Source organism: Labrus mixtus, chromosome 3, assembly GCF_963584025.1.
Source record: "Labrus mixtus chromosome 3, fLabMix1.1, whole genome shotgun sequence".
Classification (NCBI taxonomy): Eukaryota; Metazoa; Chordata; class Actinopteri; order Labriformes; family Labridae; genus Labrus; species Labrus mixtus.
In genome coordinates, this window is record NC_083614.1 from 19,151,822 (window position 1) to 19,173,133 (window position 21,312).

Sequence of the window (21,312 nt, forward strand, 5' to 3'; positions counted from 1 at the left end):
AAATATCATGTGGTTATTGTACTAGATTGAATCACAATTATTTGCTTACCTCTCGTCTATCCTCCTCCCCTTCTGACTCTGATCCAGAGACAGTACTTGTTAAGGGTGTGTGAGCACGGTGGTGTTTGGGAGACGGTGTCCTCATTTTACCTTCATGAGCCCCTAAAGAGAAAAAAAAGGAACATTACTGTGATTTACAACTTTAGGAGAGGAGATAATAACACTGGTGGAAGAAATCAAGGCTTACCTTTTACTTTCAATAGCTTCATAGGAAGTTGTGGGGGGCTTGTCTGTTCGTTATCATCTTTTGGAGGCACGGGATCCACTGCTGTTGTCACTTCCCTGAAACAGTTTTCAAAAACTCTTCATAAACACATTTCACATGTCAGCATTTTTGCACTACTCACCACTGCACTATTGTCTTATTTAGCCTTGTTTATATTAGTCTTTACTTGTTTTATGGTTATATTTAATGTTGTACTTTTTGTATATTACTGTGTGTGGGTAAGCATACATGGTCAATAAAGCTGATTCTGATTCTGATAAAAGGACAAATCCAGATAACAAAACCTATCCTCTTTCTGCTGCTGACCTTGGTACAACTGGACCAGTCTCAGCAGGTTCCATTATATCCGGAGCCGTTTCATAATCAGAGGGACTTGACACTGTTGAAAGCAGACAATCATAACATTATTTTCTGTAGATATGAGGCCAAGCACACACGTATTTCTGTCATAAACAGTAAGAGAATAAAACTCACTGGAGCTGGCAGCAATGAGTGAGGATGCTCTCCTCTCTTGCAGTCTCATCTGAGCGTCCTGCTCCGTCAGGTTGAAGGCCTCCCACAGAGATTCAGTAACACTTTCTACATAGTTTGCGTCATCAGGAACAGAGGTGGGTATATGGGTTTGAGTCTTAGTCTGGGCTTCAGGCATTTGTGGGGCGAGTTGCAGAGGAGTTATGGCTGCGAGGGGTGGGTGTACAAGCTTCTGAGGCTGTACTACTGTTATGTTTCCATTGTAGGAGGTCACACCAAACTTATTCAATACCTCACATGTATAGACCCCACTGTCATTTGCAGTCAAGTTTTTGATCACTAGAGTGCAAATGCCGTTCTCTGTAGACTCAATTCGGCATCGATGGTCACTGGTAATTTGTTGACTGTTTTTCAGCCAGCGGACAGTGCTGGGTTTTCCCTCTACCACACACACTAGAGTAACTGTACCATGAAGATCTGCACTCTGGTTCTTAAACACCTCTTTGAAGACAGGTCGCATGTCTTTACGTGTTTTATAGCCCTTAAAGGCAGCCTGGATTTTGACTGCAGCATCTTGCAGTTGTGGTTCATCCTCAATGCTGAAGTCAAACTCTGGTGTTTCTTTGCTTTGAGGTTGTACCTGTTGGGGTTCATTGACAGGAAGAAGAGAAGACGGTTGTGTTAACCTGTCAGCCAAAAACCCAGAGGTGTTGTCATTGTTGAGGTCTTCTGGTAACTCAGTCAGAGCCTCTGAGAAAGTCTCATCCTCAGAAATGTACAGGAGCGGGATTTCTTCTGTCATCTTTGCTGCTTTTTGTTCGGCCGCTCTTCTCATTGGTTCGACTCCCAGCCTTATTTCCTGGTCCTCTTCAGGTTCTTTTTTCATTGGTTTAGCTGGTTGTTTGATGCTTGGATCTCTTTCTGGTGCTTTCACAGTTTGCTTAATTTCCTCATCTATCTCAGCGTCTGATGTTACTGACATCTCAAACCTTTGCTTCTCTTCAACTTCTCTTTTCAAACTCTCTACAGAAGGTTTCATAGGCTTATCATCCAATGTTTTAACCACAACTTTTGTTGTCTGCTGATCATCTTGATCGGTCTCTGTGTCCCTTGAATACTGTTTACCCATTCCCCCTTTTGCTTTGCTTTTTATCCTCACAGGTGGTTTTGGAGCTGAAATGTCAGCCTCCTTTTCTGTCTTTTCTGCTTGATCTACAGACTGTTTATTCACAGCCAGTTGCTTTCCCTCCCTCTCTCCTTCCGTCGACGCTTGTTGTTTCACATGCCTTCTTTGTTTGTGGTCTTCTTCAGAATCACTTGTGGGAGGCTTTACTGATGGGACATCCATCTCCTCTGTTTCCCTAGCAACATTTTTAAGTGGTTTCTTTGCCGTGGTCACATTTCCTTTAGATCTTACTGGTGGTTTTAAAGGTTCCTCTTGTGTTTTGTCCACTTGACCCTCCTTTGCTCTAGGCCTCTGTGGTTCTTTAATGTGTTCCTCCTCAATATACTTTTCTTTTGGTTTCAAAGACGTTTTTTCTTGATCACTTTTCTTCCCAAGTTCTGGCGCTGTAAGGTTCTCTTTCCAGTCAACTTTGCTTGTCTTCTCTGAAGACTGTCCTGGTTGCTTTGACTTCAGGTCAACTTCCTTTTCCTTTTCCAGGCATATTAACTGCTTCTTATTTTGTTCACACACGGTGTCTCCGTGAGCCCTGTCTGATTGATTTTCATTTTGTTCAACCTTGACTATATTCTCTACATTCCTTTCTAGTTGTCTGCCTTCCATTTTAACTTCTGTTTCTGTTTCCAAAGACCTTTCTGGTTCTTCCACATCTTTGTCTTTCTCCAGGCGTCTTATTGTCTTATCCACTTTCTTCATCAACTCACTGTCTTTCTCCTTATTGCTCTCCTGTTGTGTTCCATTCCATGCATCATCAACGTCTTTCACCATAGGCTTTGCAGGTTGTATGCCCTTTTGGTCTTCACTATTCTCCCTCTGTATAGAATCTTTTAGGTCAAACAATGGCTTTACATCTTTGTCTAAAGGGGTAATAGATGCTTTCCTGTTTGTTCTCTTTTTTGGCTCTGGAGGAACGGGTTTAGCCTCTGGGATGCTTGGCTTCTCATCCTCTGGAGATGGAGTTGACTCTGAAACGGCGCCTTTTGCCAAAGGCTGTACTGTGGGAGACTCTGTCTTTGGAGGAGTCAGTTGTATTGCTAGAAAATGAAACAGAGATTTGTTTAATACATGAGAGAGGTTGGACATGATTAAACTAATCTTGTATTGTAGCTTTACCAATTAGAGATGCACACACCTTTTACTGATACAGTTGCAGAGGTTTCTGCGCTTCCTGCTTGACATGTGTAGCTGCCACTGTCCTCTGGTTTGAGCTCCTTGATGTAGAGCTTGAGGAGGCAGCCATCCTGCTGCATCTCATACTTCCTGTTAGCTCTCAGTGGAAGTTTGTTCTTCTTCCACTGAACTGAAACTCCAGGCTTAGACAACTCACAGTACAGTGAAGCCGTGCCCCCCTCTTCAGCCTCCACACTAAATAAGTCTTTACTGAAGAATGGTTGGAGCTCTGGAAAAATAGGTAAGGATGGAAAAACAAATATGAACTATCGGAAATGATTGTAAGTTAATAAAAAAGGCGCAGAAATGTCTTTGATGAAACCTTAAGTTAGGTATCAGGAAGCAGTAGCACACACCTTTCACTGTCACAGTGGCAGTGGTTTCTACACTTCCTGCATGACAAGTGTAGCTTCCACTGTCTTCAGGTTTGAGATCCTTGATGTGAAGCTGGAGAAGGCAGCCATCTTGCTTCATCTCATATTTCCTGTTAGCTCTCAGTGGAAGTTTGTTCTTCTTCCATTGTACTGAAACACCAGGCTTAGACAGCTCACAGCACAGTGAGGCTGTAGTTCCCTCCTCAGCCTCCACACTCTGTAATTCTTCTTTGAAAAATGGAGCGAGCTCTGGGTATGTGGGAGAGAGTAGACCAGAATATTGCTTGAGAAAGTAGTTGATAGGGTGCCAAATAATATTTGTCAATATATTTAGTTTTTACAGTCAAATTGGGGTTAAATACTGAATGTTCATTGGCCAGGTCCTCTATACTGTACAAAAGCATTGAGATGCCTGTTGTTCAAATATTTTAATTGTTTAAAAAAGAGAGTAGCATATCAAATTTGAATGCATACACCATAAGATTTAATGTACACACACCTTTCACTGTCACAGTTGCAGTGGTCTCTACACTTCCTGCATGACAAGTGTAGCTGCCACTGTCCTCATGTTTGAGATCCTTGATGTGAAGCTTGAGGAGGCAGCCATCCTGCTGCATCTCATACTTCCTGTTAGCTCTCAGTGGAAGTTTGTTCTTCTTCCACTGAACTGAAACTCCAGGCTTAGACAACTCACAGTACAGTGAAGCCGTGCCCCCCTCTTCAGCCTCCACACTAAATAAGTCTTTATTGAAGAATGGTTGGAGCTCTGGAAAAATAGGTAAGGATGGAAAAACAAATATGAACTATCGGAAATGATTGTAAGTTAATAAAAAAGGCGCAGAAATGTCTTTGATGAAACCTTAAGTTAGGTATCAGGAAGCAGTAGCACACACCTTTTACTGTCACAGTGGCAGTGGTCTCTACACTTCCTGCATGACAAGTGTAGCTGCCACTGTCTTCAGGTTTGAGATCCTTGATGTGAAGCTGGAGAAGGCAGCCATCTTGCTTCATCTCATACTTCCTGTTAGCTCTCAGTGGAAGTTTGTTCTTCTTCCATTGTACTGAAACACCAGGCTTAGACAGCTCACAGCGCAGAGAGGCAGTGCCCCCCTCCTCCACTTGCACACTAGATAAGTCTTCCTTGAAAAATGGTTGGAGCTCTGGGAAAATAGGTAAAGAATTAAAATAAGTTCAATGGTAAATAATTAACAGTTAACCAAAATATCAAAAATGTCTATACCTAAAAGACTTGTTTAGAAACTTACAATGTGGGTTGAGACTAAGGTTACAGAAGCACATTACATGACAAAAAGTCATGACAATCATCCCTTCTTCAAATTTCAATTTGTGGTTTAAAGCCTGCACTGTTAACACTACATTTCTTACTATCAAAAGTGCACACCTTTGACTGATAAAGTGGCAGAAGTCTCCACACTTCCTGCTTGACAAGTGTAGTTTCCACTGTCCTCAGATTTAAGATCCTTGATGTGCAGCTGGAAATGGCAGCCATCTTGCTTCATCTCATATTTCCTGTTTGCCCTCAGTGGCAGCTTGTTCTTCTTCCATTGTACTGAAACTCCAGGTTTAGACAGCTCACAGTTCAGATAGGCTGTACCTCCCTCCTCCACCTCCACACTACACAAGTCTTCCTTGAAGTATGGAGGAAGCTCTGGAATAATAGATAGGGATTAAAAAAACTTAATTCAATTGGCCATATTTAAAAATGAATAAAAAGGTCTAAAATGTACTTGATCATACTAACAGTATCAAGACCTGCAGTACCAGTAAACTTATAATATAACTTTGGACTGTAATAGCAGCTCAGTGTCACTCAGAAGGTTAAGACAATCATAAATTCTTCTAATCTCACAGTGTTTGAATGCATACAGTACATCGCTAACACAACAAGATTTAATGTACACACACCTTTCACTCTCACAGTTGCAGTGGTCTCTTCACTTCCTGCTTGACATGTGTAGCTTCCACTGTCCTCAGGTGTGAGATCCTTGATGCAGAGCTGTATGAGGCAGCCATCTTGCTTCGTGTCATACTTCCAGTTAGCTCTCAATGGCACCTTATTCTTCTTCCATTGTACTGACACTCCGGGCTTGGACAGCTCACAGTACAGAGAGGCTGTACCTTCTTCCTCGACCTCCACACTTTGTAATTCTTTCTTAAAGAATGGTGCAAGCTCTGCAAGAATGGGTACAGATTGAAAACAAAAACTTATCATTCATGTTAAAAAAAATCAAAGACTGTTTTCACCTTACAAATAGGAGAAAGTGCATTTTGCACATAACAAAACATTGTCTAGAATTTTAAGATATATAACAATGTAAAGGGTTGATCTACATAGTAGCTTCTTACTTATCGTGGGAAGGTTTGATATGTGGCTAAATGTATGCAGAGAAACACTGAATTCATTGATGGCAATTGCACAAACCTTTCACTGTCAAAGTTGCAGAAGTCTCTACATGTCCTGCTTGACAAGTGTAGTCTCCACTGTCCTCAGGTTTGAGATCCTTAATGAGCAGCTGGAGGAGGCAGTCATCCTGCTTCATTTCACACTTCCTGATAGCTCTTAATGGCACCTTATTCTTCTTCCATGTTACTGTTACCCCAGGCTTAGACAGAGCACAGTACAGAGAGGCACTACCTGCCTCCTCGACCTCCAAATTTTGTAATTCTTCTTTAAAGAATAGTTCTAGCTCTGCAAAAAGGGTTAATATTAAATATACACATAACTGTTCATGTGAATGGAAATATGTTCCCAACAAACAGAAGCATTTGTGTCTTGGAGAGCAGACATTGTCAACACTTTTCAACAAGTTTTTAAGTTAAAATGCTTAATTGCAGTTTTTTTTTGTAGTTAAAGCATGTAGAGCAAACACAGGATCGTTCACTGTCAAATTCACACACCTTTCACTGTCACAGTTGCAGTGGTCTCTGCACTTCCTGCTTGACAAGTGTAGTTTCCAGCGTCCTCGGGTTTAAGATCCTTTATGAGCAGCTGGAGGAGGCAGCCATCCTGCTTCATCTCATACTTCCTGTTGGCTCTCAGTGGCAGCTTGTTCTTCTTCCAGGTAACTGATACACCAGGCTTAGACAGCTCACAGTTCAGAGTGGCAGTGCTTCCCTCATCAGCCTCTACACTTTCCAAGTCTTTTTTGTAAAATGGAGGGAGTTCTGGACAGAAAAGGCAGGGATAACTTTATTTTGCATCTATAATATAATGTGATATGTTCATAATATCTCAACAGAACAGACTTATTACAGCTTTTTGGACTACTGTAATGCTCAACTAACAGACAGACCAGAGAAGAACAGCAAAAGTGCCTTACAATAAATACAAATATATCTTATACTAACATCCTCTATTCAAGTCATATACTCCTGAAACACACAAACCTTTCACTGTAACGGTTGCAGTTGTTTCTTCCTGTCCTGCTTGACATGTGTAGCTGCCACTGTCCTCAAGTGTAAGCTCTTTGATGTGAAGTTGGAGGTTGCAGCCATCCTGCCACATCTCATACTTCCTGTTTGCTCTCAGCGTTAACTTGTTCTTCTTCCATTGCACTGACACTCCAGGCTTTGACAGCTCACAGTACAGAGTGGCTGTATCTCCCTCCTCGACCTTCAAATTTTGCATTTCCTCTTTAAAATATGGTGGGAGCTCTGTGAAATATAAAATGTTTAAGACTCACAAAAAATAGATGTTTCATAATTACAGTCACTAAATTTTCCAGACTTGTAAGATAAGGCCGAATGTGATCTAGACGTTATTTGTGATACATGAGTTTCAGAAAATTCAGTTGATAATTATTTGAATTGTTTAATGCTTGCACACTACTTAGAATGAAATATAACAATGTCCAAACAGACAAACCTTTTACTGTCACAGTTGCTGTTGTTTCTGCACTTCCTGCTTGACATGTGTAGCTTCCACTGTCCTCAGGTGTGAGGTCCTTGATGTGGAGCTGGACGAGGCAGCCATCTTGCTTCATGTCATACTTCCTGTTTGCCCTCAGTGGCAGCTTGTTCTTCTTCCATTGTACTGAAACTCCAGGTTTAGACAGCTCACAGTTCAGATAGGCTGTACCTCCCTCATCAAGTCTCACATTAAGCAATTCTTCTTTGAAAAATGGCGGGAGCTCTGGAAAATATCAAGAAGAATAGGGACTAATGAAGAAATGTGTCTTAAGTCAAAAAGAAGTAACAATCCAGAAATAAGCAAGTAAGGCCCAAATAAATGGTAAGAATAAAGTTCATGTAGCCTTCTTGAGTTAAAGCTTAAAGCCATGCAATACTTTGAAAACAAACACCTTTTACGGACACGGTTGCCGTCGTCTCTGCACTCCCTGCTTGACATGTGTAGCTTCCACGGTCCTCAGGTGTGAGATCCTTGATGAGGAGCTGTATGAGGCAGCCATCTTGTTTCATCTCATACTTCCTGCTAGCCTTCAGGGGTAGTCTGTTCTTCTTCCATTTCACCGATTCAAAAGGACCAGACAGCTCACAGCACAGGGTGGCTGCCCTTCCCTCCTCGACTTCCACGCCTTTAAGTTCCTTCTTGAAGAATGGAGGGAGCTCTAAGAAAAGGGGTTTGGAAGTACAATGTTACATCTCTTTAACACAACAGGTAACGGGTTAGACGTTAATACAAAAACACTCAAACCTTTCACTGTAACAGTTGCAGTGGTCTCCGCACTTCCTGCTTGACATGTGTAGCTGCCACTGTCCTCAAGTTTGAGATCCTTGATGAGGAGCTGGAGGAGGCAGCCATCCTGCTGCATCTTATACTTTCTGCTAGCTGTTATTGGCAGTCTGTTCCTCCTCCATTGAATCGGCACTCCAAGTTTAGAAAGCTCACAGTACAGAGAAGCTGAACCTCCCTCTTCAACTTCTAGACTCTGTAATTCTTCTAAGAAGCATGGAGGGAGTTCTATGGAAATATGGGAGAAGAACAGGAATTGACGCATTTTGTGTAGTAAGTTTATTTCCTAGTATAATCTGCTAAATGTAGTTCCTGTTCATATAACACGGGTAAAACAGTGAACATCAATCCACCACCTTTAAACAACATTATACACTTTTACCTGTCACAGTAAGTTTGGCATTGCTTTGCTCATCTCCTGTATCACAAGAGTAGATGCCAGTATCCAGGGGATCCACATCATGGATTAGTAGTAGGTTAATGTTTCCCTCCTTACGTAGTTCATATTTATCACCATGTCGGAGGGGGATGTGGTTGCGCCTCCAGGTAACCAGGGAGGTTAAATCAGAGGTCTTGCAGGACAAAGTGGCTGTTTCTCCTTCCATGATCACAACATCTTGAGGCTTCTCCTCAAATAAGACTAGAATTGAAGAATGTTATATTCATTTGAGTGCTTCAGAGGAAATTACTTCTTATTCTATCAACGTCTTAAATCCCTAATGTTGCTTTTTACCTTTAGGCCTAAGTAGAACTAGCAAACTTGCAGAGGTCCTCTCTTCCCCAATCACAAAAGCCACGGTGCCAGTCTCCTCAGGCGTTGTCATGGTGAGGACCAGTCGATGCTGACGACCCTGGCAGGTCATCTGGTTCATCTCGTTCTTCTGGAGAGGGCTGGAGCCTAGCCACCAGACGCCCTCACTCACATCTGCGTGGCTCAGCTCACACACAAATGTTGCATCCTCACCCGCCGTCACTGTTATGTCGTGGAGCAGCGTAACAATCCGCACGCGCTCTGTGGAAGAAGAGGAAGCTATACAGCTGGCTTTTTAGAGATGGAATGGGATTTATTTTCAACATATTAGGTGAGAACAGCATTGTGGTTAGTACAACAAATCTAACATATCAGTAAATAAAGGGATAAAGTCTTCTGTAGTAGCCACATACCCCTCACTATCAGCTTGGAAGTTGTCTTCTTGCCTCTGCTGATACAGCAGTACTCTCCAGCGTCCTCCAGACACAGTTTCTTGATCTCCAGAGTGTGTGTTGGGCCTTTCTTCTTTAAAATGTATCTCCCTCCTTCCTCTATCGTTGTGTTATCCTTCTTCCAAGTGACAGGAACATTAGCACTGGAAACTTCACAAGACAGCAACACAGATTTCCCTTCCATCACCGCTTGGTTTTCCAATTCCTTCTCAAAGAACACCGATGCTGCCGCTGGTAAAAGAAGGAAAGGGGGGAAATTGTTACAAAAGTCTAAATTCTTAACCAAAATCTGATCTAGTTATCATAACAAATCAGGATCATGTGTTTATTTAGGAAAGAACATGCACTCCAATTCATCAGTGGTATTAAGCAGGTATTGGGTATATACCACGTTATCAGCCAACAGATTTACTCATGTGTGATTGTAGGATTCATATTATTTGTGGAGATTTTGGAATGATAATTCTCAAATGATGAGAGTCATGTTAAATAGGAACAAACAAGTGGATAATGGAGTCTATATGATACTGTATTATTACTATAATAATGCCAAATAACAGCAGCTGCACTTTGAAATCAACAGTACATCAGCAGATTCCCCAGCACTGATGAGGCAAAAAGAGAGTAGAAATTATGATCTTAACTTTGCATTTTTTTGCAACTATACAGGATATAGTTACACTTATCAACTGTAGGTTATAGCAGTTGTTACCATACACCTAACCTGATCTCAGACTTAGCTAGATTTCGCATGTTAACAATAGCTGCTTGCATGACAACAGCACGTCTGTTACCTCTCACGTTGACTTCAGCCGTTGTCTTCTGCTCTCCCAGGACACAGCTGTACTCCCCGACATCCTCGGGCTGGATGTTTTTGATGTGCATCTCAGCTATATTCCCTTTCTGCGTCATCTGATATCTTCCCCCGTGATAAAGCTGGTCCTCCGCCTTCCACCACTGCACAGGCACCCCGGCCCTCGACAGCTCACAGCGAAGGGACACGTTGCCTCCCTCAGGGGCCTCCTGGTTCTTCAGACCCATTTTAAAGGTGAGGGGGATAGCTGTGGAGACACCGATTTTATGTTTTTTGATATTTAATGTCAAGCTGTCTAACGCTAAATTATTGGAATTTGTTTTTTTAAAGCAGATACAATTGGCCATTCTTTAAGAAGAACTGTATTCAGAAAGCAAAATGTAATCATTTAAAAAGGAATGACTAAAAAAAGTTGTTGGTGGTTGAGCTTTATGCTGTTATTAAAATATATATTATTACTTTTTTAACTTTTTGTCATTAAAACGTCAATTCTTTTTCTTCTCTTACGTGTAATGGTGATGTTGGCTGTGGTCTTGACATCACCATAGTTACAGCTGTAAAGTCCGCTGTCCTCAAGCTGTGAGTTTTTGATGGTAAGCTCCATTATGCAATTTCGATTTTTAATCTGGTACTTGAAATTATTCTTCAGTGGCTCTTGTCCTTTCCGCCACTCTACAGAAAGGCCAGGCTTCGACAGCTCGCAGCTCATGGTCACGCTGTTCTCCTCCTCCACCTGCTGGCTCTTTAACTTTGTCTTGAATGTGATGGGAGGAGCTGCAAAGACAACCATGGCCTGGTTATTCTGCTTATTCAATTTTTAAAAAATCATTAAACTGCTTCCCTTATTGTGTTCTTGCAATTCTATTGAACAGGGAATGTTAATAAAAAAAACTCAATGAACTCAAAAAGAATGTCCTGTTTAAAGTGTGGGATGTCTTTCCTACCTTTGACAGTGAGCTCAGCAGATGATTGGCTGTCATCAGTCTTGCAGGTATATTTCCCAGCATCACTTTCCTCTACGTTGTTAATGATCAGTTTAGTGAGACGCCCCTCCTGCTTCATCTCATATTTGTATCCGGGTTTGAGGACCACTCTGCCTTTCCTCCAGTCCACTGGAGCTCCAGGTTTGGAGAGCTCACAGCAGAAAACTCCACTGTCGCCTTCCTTCACCTCCAAATTCTCCACATCTTTTTTAAATGTTACAGGAATTGCTGGAAATAAAAAAAACAACAATGTATAAGGCAAAGTGGAAAATGGAAATACCTTCCTCTCACTCTCATATATTCATTATTTCAATGTTTTATTTAGGGTTTAATTTTTAGTAAAGGTCTTTCTCTCTGTGCTTATTAAACACAACCATGTGCTGAACAGAAGTGTATCTCCATGTGGCTATCGTGAAGCATACCTCTTACTCTGATGTCAGCTGACGTCACAACAGAGCCAACAAAACAGCTGAACTCCCCAGCATCTTTAAGACTTAAATTCCTGATCAGCATCTCAGCCATCCTGCCCTCCTGCTTCATCTGGTATTTTTCTCCCTCATTCAGAAGTTGAGCAGCTTTCCTCCACTCCACTGTGATTCCTGGTTTAGAAAGCTCACAGCGAAGTGTGACACTGCCCTCCTCCACAGCTTCCTGGTTCTTCAACTTTTGCTTGAAAGTTACAGGGATTGCTGTGGACAGACAAGCAAGAAAGACACAGAAATCACGGTATAAAACGTTCAGATATCCAAAGCAAAGTGTTTCTCTGAAATAACAAGTATCAATTCAAATAACTTTATTTATCCGTTAGGAACTTCGTACTTCAGTGCGCATACAGCTAGACACAAAAACAACAGCAGAAACACACACATACAAGTGGCTCTATTGAAAGCATGATAAATAGGTCATAAATAATTGTTATGAGCGGTTAAATGAGTGGTCTCAAATAGATCATTTGTTCATGAGCCTGATAGATGTGGGAGCAAAGCTTGACATGGCTCGATTAGTCCGGAAAGTGAGAGATCTGTATCTGTGGCCTGAGGGGAGACGGTTGTAGAGAAGTACTGTCTCTTACTGGTGATGATGATAGTGGCAGTGGTCCTTATGTCATCACAAACACAGCTGTATGTGCCACTGTCCTCAGGCTGGCTTTTTCTGATGAGGAGCTCCAGGGTGAAGCCGCCCTGTTTCATCTGGTATTTCTCTCCATTGGTCAGCACTTTGTCTCCTTTCTTCCACTGAACTGGAATGCCGGGTTTGGAGAGCTCACAGCAGAGTGCCACTCCATTGCCTTCCTGCACCTGAATATTCTTCAGTTCCTGAAGAAATCTGATTGGTCGCTCTGAGGCAGAAGAAATATAAACTTTTTTGATATGTTTTACATTCACATTTAACACAGGTGTTAGTTTAGGCCACAGGCTGTCAATTTACTACCATTGGCATCTTATCACAGACCTAACTATAAGGTCAGTAGCCAAAGCAATAGTACAAGCAATACTGTTTAAAGTTCTGGCAAGTGGGGCACCAGTGAGCTGAGGGGTTACACTGTGTATCCCATGTACAGAGGCTATAGTCCAAGGAGCGGGGGACCGAGGTTTGACTCCAACCTCTGTACTTTATCACATGGCATTCCCGACTCTCTCTTCACAGTTTTCTACTCTATTCACTTTCCCACCATCCGGATAAAGGTATAAAAAGCCCCCCCAAAAATAAAAAAATTAAAGTTCAGCCAATTACAAAGGCCATTACGAAGACTGAGATGTCATAAAAAAAAAAAAATTTAATTAAAAACTACCAATGGATCGTCATCTTGTATATACAACTACTGTTGACAAAGAATGTATGATAATACAAATCTGTAATATGGTAAGTGTAAGAGCCTTGTAGCCATTAGTTGACAATTTTATTGTGGCCTGCATCAGCGTCCCCCCCCCCCCCCACACACACACACACACACACACACACAAAACACCTTAGCTTGTACTATGTGGCCCTATTGCTGTTGAAGTTGGAAAGCCCTGATGTAACTGTTCTGTTTGCTTCTGAAGTACTCACCATTTACTTTGACCACAGCTTTGGTCCTTTGATCTCCACATATACAGGTATAATCTCCAGTGTCGTCCAGACTGAGCTCTGATATCTTCATTTCCACCAGCAGGTCCTTTTTCCTCATCTGGTATTTGTCTCCATTTCTCAGCAGCTCTGTACCTCTCCTCCACTCCACTGCGAGGGCAGGTTTGTCGAGCTCACAGTGCAGGAACACGCTGTTGCCCTCAGTCACCTCCTGGTCGATTAGTGGCAACTTAAAACTTGGCGGTAAACCTATCCACAGAGAACATGTTTGACATGTCAGAAGAAGGGCTAGGGACCGAACGGCCAACAATAAGACTCCTTCAGTACCACCTAAGCAACAATACAATGCTTGAGCCATAGCCAAGTGACTCAGGCTTTTAAGAAAATGTATTGGATTAATAATTCATAAATCTTAAAGCTTGACCAAGAAACAAACTAAGGCTCTTCTGAACAAAATCGGCTAAAGGGGAAACAAACTAACAAAATCTGGTTATGCAGATATCAACAAACTGGATTTGAAACACACGTCTTTATCTGAACAATGACAGTGAACTCAATGAATATCACATGAAAGATTCATTGTTGATGGGATGTGCAGAGAAGAAAATCTGTCATGCTTATATTTAATTTCCCAACACAAGAAACCATTCAGTTTAAACTCAACTGTTGAATGGATTATATGACAATCCATTACAGTCTGTGATTTTCTGTCCTCAAGTCACAAAATAAGTACTTTTCTCTGGCACGAGACAGTAAACAAAAATGAAACACTAAAGCTCATTCTAGTACTAGAGTTTAGTCACCGTTGTTGGGATGTATGTTTATGAAATGACTCTACATTTATGTTTTCACCAAGCTTGTGCGCAGAAATGTACATTACAGTGTATTGTACATTTGGCAATAAGCAGGACAACAAACGAAATGAAAAGATATGGAAAAGTAATTACCCAATTCAGCTTAAGTGAAATGACAAAATGGAGTTCACACAGTGCTAACACGCACTAAATCTACTGTCTTTTTATTGTACTACACTAGAGCTGACCTCGTTGACGTCTGCGCTCAGCTGATTCTGTTGCATACATTCGGAAAATAAGATAAAAAAAGATGAAGAATTTTGCTTAACAAAAGAATAAGTCAGAAATTTCTGGTATTAGACATTATTTGACTTTTCTCTTGCCTTGTACAGTGAGCTCAGCAGTTGATTGGCTGTCTCTTGTCTTGCAGCTATATTTGCCAGCATCACTCTCCTCTACATTGTTGATGATCAGTTTAGTGAGACGTCCCTCCTGCTTCATCTCATACTTCTCTCCAGGCTTAAGGATCGCTCTGCCTTTCCTCCAGTCCACTGGAGCTCCAGGTTTGGAGAGCTCACAGATGAAAACTCCATTGTCTCCTTCCTTCACCTCCATGCTCTGGATCTCTCGTTTGAATGACACAGGAAGTGCTGTGAGGGTTTATTAGAATAGACTCAGAATTATTAATTCATAGACTGGCAACCTGACGTATCCACTAACTGAACGTGATACCTACATTTGTCTGCTTCTGGTCTCCTCAAAGCGATTAAAACATCTCACAATTTAATATCAGGTATGGGATATGGAATTTTAACTCTATTATGAAGTGTGATTATACATCTAAATCCAATGTGATCCGTAGATATGTATTGCTACACAATGAACAACTTAAGTATGATAAAGGTATACTAAAACTGCTGAGTGGGACTTTTCAAAGATCAGGGGTTACAACTTACATCTATATTAACATTTACAAGGACAGAAAATTAAATTCATTGGTTTAAATGTAATGCACAGCTAACATGGGACACAGGTATGTCATTTATTTGACTGATGTGGACATTTCCAACTTACGTTTCACTTTGACTTCAGCTGTGGTTTTCTCATCTCCTGTGACACAGCCATATTTCCCAGCATCCTCGGGTTGCAAATTGAAAATGGTCATCTGAGCTGTCTTTCCTGCTTGCTCCATCTTGTATTTTTCTCGAAATATCTCTTCAGTCAGCAACTGACCAGCTCTCTGCCACTGAACTGGGACTCCCTTCTTTGACAGCTCACAGTGTAATGTCACACTCTTCCCCTCCTCAGCTTCCTGGCTCTTCAGGTTAACTTTAAATGTGGCAGGAACCGCTATAGACACGGAAACAGTTACTATTTACACATACACAGAAGAATACAGGCTAAAACATTTAAGAATCACTGTACAGGCAACTTTGTAAATTTCCAAAATAGGGTAAATAAGGAAAGAAAAAAAAGAGTATGCAAACATTCAACATACAAATAACTTTAATGGTTGCCTTAGTCCTCTGCTCTCTGCACACACAGGTGTAGACTCCACTATTCTCTGGATCAGCATCTCTGATGATCAATTCCAGGTTGGTGTCCCTCTGCTTAATCTGGTACTTCTCTCCATTCTCCAACAGATCTCCTCCAAGCCTCCACTCAACTGGGACACCAGGTTTAGAAACCTCACAATACAATGTGATGTTGTGGCCCTCTTCCACTTGGAGGTTCTTCAGCTTTTGCTTGAAAGTGATGGGAAGAGCTGACAGAGGAAGTGCGATCATGAGAAGATAAGAGGAGTCACAGGGCAGGACAGAAAGAATTGTAATACTATAGTGAAGATTTAAAGGGAAATTTGAGTGACCCTAATATTTTGCACTATAGTGTAATTTTGTCGCCGACCTACTTGTTTGGTAAAGGAAACATCGCTTGTGTTTGGATTTTAAACTTAAATTTAAATTGATGTCTCTTTATTAATTACAAAAGCAGCCTTGACCACACGGGGCACCAAATTGTCACACACCAAATGTTCCTCACAGGAGCTTTAAATAACTTAAAACAATCACTCACCATTTACAGTCAGTGTTGCAGTGGTCTCTATGTTTTCACAGATGCATGTGTAGATATCGCTGTCCTCAAGTGTCACATCATAGATCCTCAGTTCGATCAGCATGTCTCTCTGCCTCAGTTGATATTTTTCTCCATTTCTTATTAGTTCATTCCCTGACTTCCTCCACTCCACACTTTGACCAGGTTTGGACAGCTCGCAGCGTAAAGTCGCTGTGTTGCCCTCCTCAATTTGCATGTTCCTCAGCTTCTGCTTGAAGGTGACTGGAAGAGCTGGTGGTGAGATAAGTAATTATAGAGAATCATCGACTATATTTTTCATTTTGAATACTCAAAACTGCTGCCGTCAACCTACCAGTGATCTTGACAGTGGAAGATGTCATCTGATCAGCACACACACAGCTGTAGATCCCACTGTCCTCAGGCAAAGGCTTCCATATCAGAAGCTCCTGGGTGGTCTCTCTTTTCTTTATCTGGTGCTTTACCCCATTCTTCAACAGCTCTTGTCCCTTCCTCCATTCTACTGGAAGTCCAGGTTTGGACAGTTCACAGCGCAATATGACATTGACTCCCTCCTCTGCTTGCATGTTCTTCAAAAGCTGTATGAATGTAATGGGAACAGCTGGAAAACAAAAGGCAATCATTTTTTTAAATAAATAGCGCTTGGAGCAATGTGAAATGGGAGATTCATTCACACGACTGGTTTAAATATTGATGTGCCATGAATAAAAACTATGCTAGCTAATTTGCAGCTCCATACAGGAGCTACAAAACCAAATAATTGCTTTAAGTATGCAGATCTGAGAGTAGAATGAGGGATTATTTTCTGTTTGTCCTAGTTTAAAGGTGTTTGTGACTGCCTCTGTTTGCTGCTGTTCATGACAAGTGGCTAAATGTGATTGAATACCAACAACAAATCTGTGACAGTTCAGTGTGAATCCCAAATATGTGTTGAGATTAAAGAGCATAAAAGTGACTCTTGGTAAACTTAGGTATGAAAAAATGCACATAAAGGTACAGAAAAGTTAAGAGACATACCGTGTACTTTGAGGCTTGCTGTTGTGCGGTGATCCCTGCACTGACAAGAATATTCTCCTGAGTCCACAGGCTTCACAGCTTTGATTGTTAGGGAATTTATGGTCTTTCTCTGTTTCATCATGAACTTGTCTCCAGCCCTGATGCTCTCAAAACCTCTCCACCAGTGGTACTGCACCCCAGGCAGAGAGTATTCACAAGTCAGTGTCACTGTCTCCCCCTCTTGGGAATCCACGGCCTTTAGAGGCTGGGTGAACTCTGCTGGGATGGCTAAAAACAGACAATGAAGATGAGAAACATAAGTCACAAAACAAGCAATAAAAAGCAGAATTGTGTGTTTTCATATATCGATGACATCCTTTACACTTTTGATATTCGTCAGTATTAAGTATTAAATGCTTTCCATACCTTTGACAGTTACAACAGCCCTGGTTGTAACAGAGCCTGCACTGCACTCATACACTCCAGCATCATTATTGCAGACCTCCCGAATCGTCAGTCGGGCCTCGCAGCCAGAACGAGTGGCAAAATACCTGGAGGAATTCCACATCAGACAGCCATCTTTGTACCACAGGATGTGACACGGCTTGGAGGTCACACAAGACAAAACCAAACCACCTCCTTCAATAGCTTCACAGTCTTCCAGTGCTTTAATGATGGTGGGACGCCTCTCTGGAAGAATAAAAGATGTGAATCCAAAATCAAATTAAATGTGACCAAAAAATTACACAACTCTCCGGAAAATGAAAGCCTCACCTCGAACCAGCAGCGAAGCATACGATCTCTTGTCCCCTGCAGCAAACGAAATAGTGCCGGTGTCTTTGCGTGCAAGCTGTCTAAATGTGAGGCTGTGGTAGCCTCCAGGCAGCATCTGGATCTCATTGAGCTCATTGGTGTACAACAGGGTCTCGTCCAGGTACCACTTTATCCCAATGTAGTCACTTGGACAAATTCGACACCTGAATGTGACAGTGTCGGCCTCTAGGCACTCAACATCCTCCAGCTCATCCAAGATCAACACCTTCTGCCCTGAAGCAAAATGGAAAACATGGAAAAGATAGATACAAAATCCCATAATCCTTACAAAGAGTAAGTCTAGAACAATTAATAAACATTTTTATTAGTTCAAAAGCATCTTCATTATCATACATTCAATAATAAAAAAAAACTTAAGCATCATAGTTTGAGGTCATTTTGGAAAAAAATGTAGCCTAGCATTAGTGGCCATGGTTAGTATGCAAGGTTTTGGTGATGTGATGAAATCAAGATACTAATACCCTAAAGAACAGTGCTTACAGGAAAAGTCATTGAAGAAACCCCTCATCCTTATAGTCATAAGTTACATAACCTCCACATGGCCCTTACTAGCCACCACACACCATTGCCACCTTCAACAGGAGCCTGAGTATTATGAAGGGGGCAAAGGTCACCTGGTCCCACACCCCAGTCACTAGCCAGGTAGTGACGATGCAGATACTGTCTTAACTCTAGCATTATTGTTTTGGGTCATTTTGGCAAAAAATTATAGCCTAGCTATGCGTAAGTATGCACTATTTTGCTCATATCAAGTATTTGTGTAATAGTTGTAACTTTTATTAAATAAATGAGTTGAACAATTTAGAGCCTTGAAAAAAATACTTCTATGATTATTTCCTTTTTATTTGGCTATGAGTCAGTAACTTCTATTCAGCCATATAATCCATGTGAGATCTTGCATGTGTATTCTTTTTGTCATTCTTAAGATTTTAATTTGTAAATCAATTTATCATTTATATATTCCTAAATCTCTATTACAACTGAATTGGCAGTTAAACTGTTCCGTATTTGTTCCAGCCACATTGTATTTAACCAAACTTTCTTTTGGTACCAGCAGTTTGAAAATGAACACAGTTAAAAACAATGATGCAAAGCCCAGTGTTCCCTCCGCTTCGTCCTCACCCTGCACTGTGAGCTGTGCCCGGCTTTGCATGGTGCCAACATCACATATGTAAATGTCTGTGTCTGATTTCTCCAGGCAGGTGATGGTCAGGGACAGCAGGACCCCTTTTTGCCTGATGACATACTTCCTCCCAGACCTCAGCTCCACCATGCCCTTCAGCCAGGTCACGCGTTTGGCTGGCCGCCTAGTCTCACACTCGAGGGTCACTTTACCCTTTTCCTCTGCTTGTGTTTCCCTTAACTCCCGCGCAAATGTGTGCTGGAGGTCTGTAAGGAAAAAGGAAGTTGGGAAATGTTGTCAAGTTTTACATTTAGTAATGCAGTGGAAGATCAGCATTGGCAAAACATGACAAAAAATAGAAGGCAGCACTAATTTAAACAACACTCTACAGTCAAAACACAATACATTGTGCAATTAACAGCTGAATAGTTAAATAACTATTTTTGGAAGCCCTCACCTACCTCTGACCTCCAGCTTTGCTCGTGAAGCCACACCTTCAGCCTCACAGCAGTACTCTCCAGAGTCTCTGATTGTGGTGTTCTTGATCAACAATCGTGCCAGGTTTTTCTCCACACTTATCTCATACTTAGGACTCTGCCTGATCAAATGGCCGTTTTTCAGCCAACGGATCGTAACATCTGGTTTGGTGATCTCACAGCTCAGCTCTGCATCTTCGCCCGGCACCGCCTTGACATTCAACAGTTCCCTGAAGATATGTACCGGCTTCTCTACAAAAAGGAACATCACATTAAGTCATATTTAGACTTACACTATATGCACAAATACATATGCAAGAAAAGCATGTTTTGAAATGAAACTGCTTATCATTTCATCCGAGTTACCTTTGACAAAGAGCATAGTCCTACAGCTAAGATCTTTCAAGGTGAAGATCACGTCTCCAGCGTCAGTCAAAACAGCATCTCTTATGGACAACCGATACTTGCGGCCATTGTTGATAACCTGGATACGGCTATTTGTGACCACCGCCTCGCCATTGATGACCCAGGAAGGCTCATCATCGAGATCATGAGAGAGTTGACAGTCAAAAGTACAGCTTTCACCCTCCAGGACAGATGTTGTCTTCATACGCTGAATTATCGTGATGTGTAAGTCTGCAAACAAATATTCCATAATGTTACTACATCTTGTCGAGGGTCGCTCCAAATACCAAACTTTTCCAACCCACTCACCATGTACAGTTACTTTCGCCTTAGTCTGGCTGGTGCCCAAATCACAGGTGTACTGTCCAGCATCATCCTTGCTCAGGGAATGAATTATCAGCGCCATGGATTTCCCAAACTGGAGTAATTCATGTTTATCATCCGCAGTCAGGACCATATCATCCTTCCTCCAAACAGGGGTCACAGTCTCTTTTGAAATTTCACACTGCAGACACACTTCTCCTTGCTCCTCTCCTGATACATCCTCCAAAGACCTCAGGAACACCACTGGGCGCTCTGGAGTCAAATTTACAATTCAAAGGATGAATTTCTCTCAGAAGTAAACAAATAGAATTACAAGTAGAAGAAACTCCAATCATATATGTTAATAATTCTCCTAGCTGACCTTTGACATTTAAGGTGGTTGTCTCAGAGAGAAGGCCTGCTTTGAAGGTGACCCTGCTGTGCTGTGGCCGCAGCTTCTTGATTATGAGGCTGTGCATAGTGCCCATGTGCTGGATCCGGTTTATTGCGTTAGAATAGAGGCGAATGTTGTTGACCAGCCACTCGACGTTGGCTACCACATAGTTGAGCTCACATGAGAATGTGGCAATGCCATCCTCCTCAATTTCCACGGGTTCAAGGTGTTTCACCAACTTCAGGGTTTTTACTGTTGTAAAAAAAGGAAGTTAATTTTCCAAATAAATGAATTTATTGTAATAAAATTTTATACAGAAAGGTTTTCCACACAACTTCTCAATATCAATGGTGAACTCACCTTCTACATTAACATGTGCTGTACTCTGTGAACCTCCTGCCACACAGCGGTACTGTCCTGCATCCATCCCTGTCAAGCCATGAATGGTCAGCTCTGCTCGCTTCCCTTCTCTCCTCATGCTGTACTTGTTGGAGGTCTTCAGAGCTGTGCGACCTTTAAACCAACGCACCACCCTGGGAGAGGGAGCGAACCTACAGCTCAGAGTCACTGAGCTGTTCTCCTTCACCTCTACATTGTCCAAGTGTTGGGTAACCTGAAGTTGACGCTC

At 41.7% G+C, this 21,312-nt stretch overlaps 1 protein-coding gene across 1 annotated transcript in view; it reads right to left on the reverse strand.

The window, feature by feature from the left end:
* obscna (obscurin, cytoskeletal calmodulin and titin-interacting RhoGEF a) overlaps positions 1–21,312 on the reverse strand; it is a 42,905-nt gene that overhangs the window by 16,245 nt on the left and 5,348 nt on the right. Inside the window, exons 8-47 of the mRNA XM_061033571.1 lie at positions 21,045–21,311; positions 20,673–20,936; positions 20,297–20,563; positions 19,949–20,218; positions 19,568–19,834; positions 19,106–19,372; positions 17,924–18,196; positions 17,576–17,839; positions 17,171–17,437; positions 16,488–16,754; positions 16,136–16,405; positions 15,561–15,827; positions 15,137–15,412; positions 14,446–14,712; positions 14,311–14,337; positions 13,251–13,517; positions 12,271–12,537; positions 11,621–11,887; positions 11,160–11,426; positions 10,723–10,989; positions 10,196–10,462; positions 9,363–9,632; positions 8,932–9,210; positions 8,581–8,838; positions 8,160–8,426; positions 7,807–8,073; positions 7,371–7,637; positions 6,893–7,159; positions 6,404–6,670; positions 5,928–6,194; positions 5,411–5,677; positions 4,887–5,153; positions 4,378–4,644; positions 3,984–4,250; positions 3,467–3,733; positions 3,073–3,339; positions 761–2,974; positions 593–665; positions 248–342; positions 50–162 (exon numbers count right to left, since the gene is read on the reverse strand). Of these exons, the coding sequence (XP_060889554.1) occupies positions 50–162; positions 248–342; positions 593–665; positions 761–2,974; positions 3,073–3,339; positions 3,467–3,733; positions 3,984–4,250; positions 4,378–4,644; positions 4,887–5,153; positions 5,411–5,677; positions 5,928–6,194; positions 6,404–6,670; positions 6,893–7,159; positions 7,371–7,637; positions 7,807–8,073; positions 8,160–8,426; positions 8,581–8,838; positions 8,932–9,210; positions 9,363–9,632; positions 10,196–10,462; positions 10,723–10,989; positions 11,160–11,426; positions 11,621–11,887; positions 12,271–12,537; positions 13,251–13,517; positions 14,311–14,337; positions 14,446–14,712; positions 15,137–15,412; positions 15,561–15,827; positions 16,136–16,405; positions 16,488–16,754; positions 17,171–17,437; positions 17,576–17,839; positions 17,924–18,196; positions 19,106–19,372; positions 19,568–19,834; positions 19,949–20,218; positions 20,297–20,563; positions 20,673–20,936; positions 21,045–21,311 (11,888 nt within the window). The remainder of the gene's footprint in view (positions 1–49; positions 163–247; positions 343–592; positions 666–760; positions 2,975–3,072; positions 3,340–3,466; positions 3,734–3,983; positions 4,251–4,377; positions 4,645–4,886; positions 5,154–5,410; positions 5,678–5,927; positions 6,195–6,403; positions 6,671–6,892; positions 7,160–7,370; positions 7,638–7,806; positions 8,074–8,159; positions 8,427–8,580; positions 8,839–8,931; positions 9,211–9,362; positions 9,633–10,195; positions 10,463–10,722; positions 10,990–11,159; positions 11,427–11,620; positions 11,888–12,270; positions 12,538–13,250; positions 13,518–14,310; positions 14,338–14,445; positions 14,713–15,136; positions 15,413–15,560; positions 15,828–16,135; positions 16,406–16,487; positions 16,755–17,170; positions 17,438–17,575; positions 17,840–17,923; positions 18,197–19,105; positions 19,373–19,567; positions 19,835–19,948; positions 20,219–20,296; positions 20,564–20,672; positions 20,937–21,044; position 21,312) is intronic.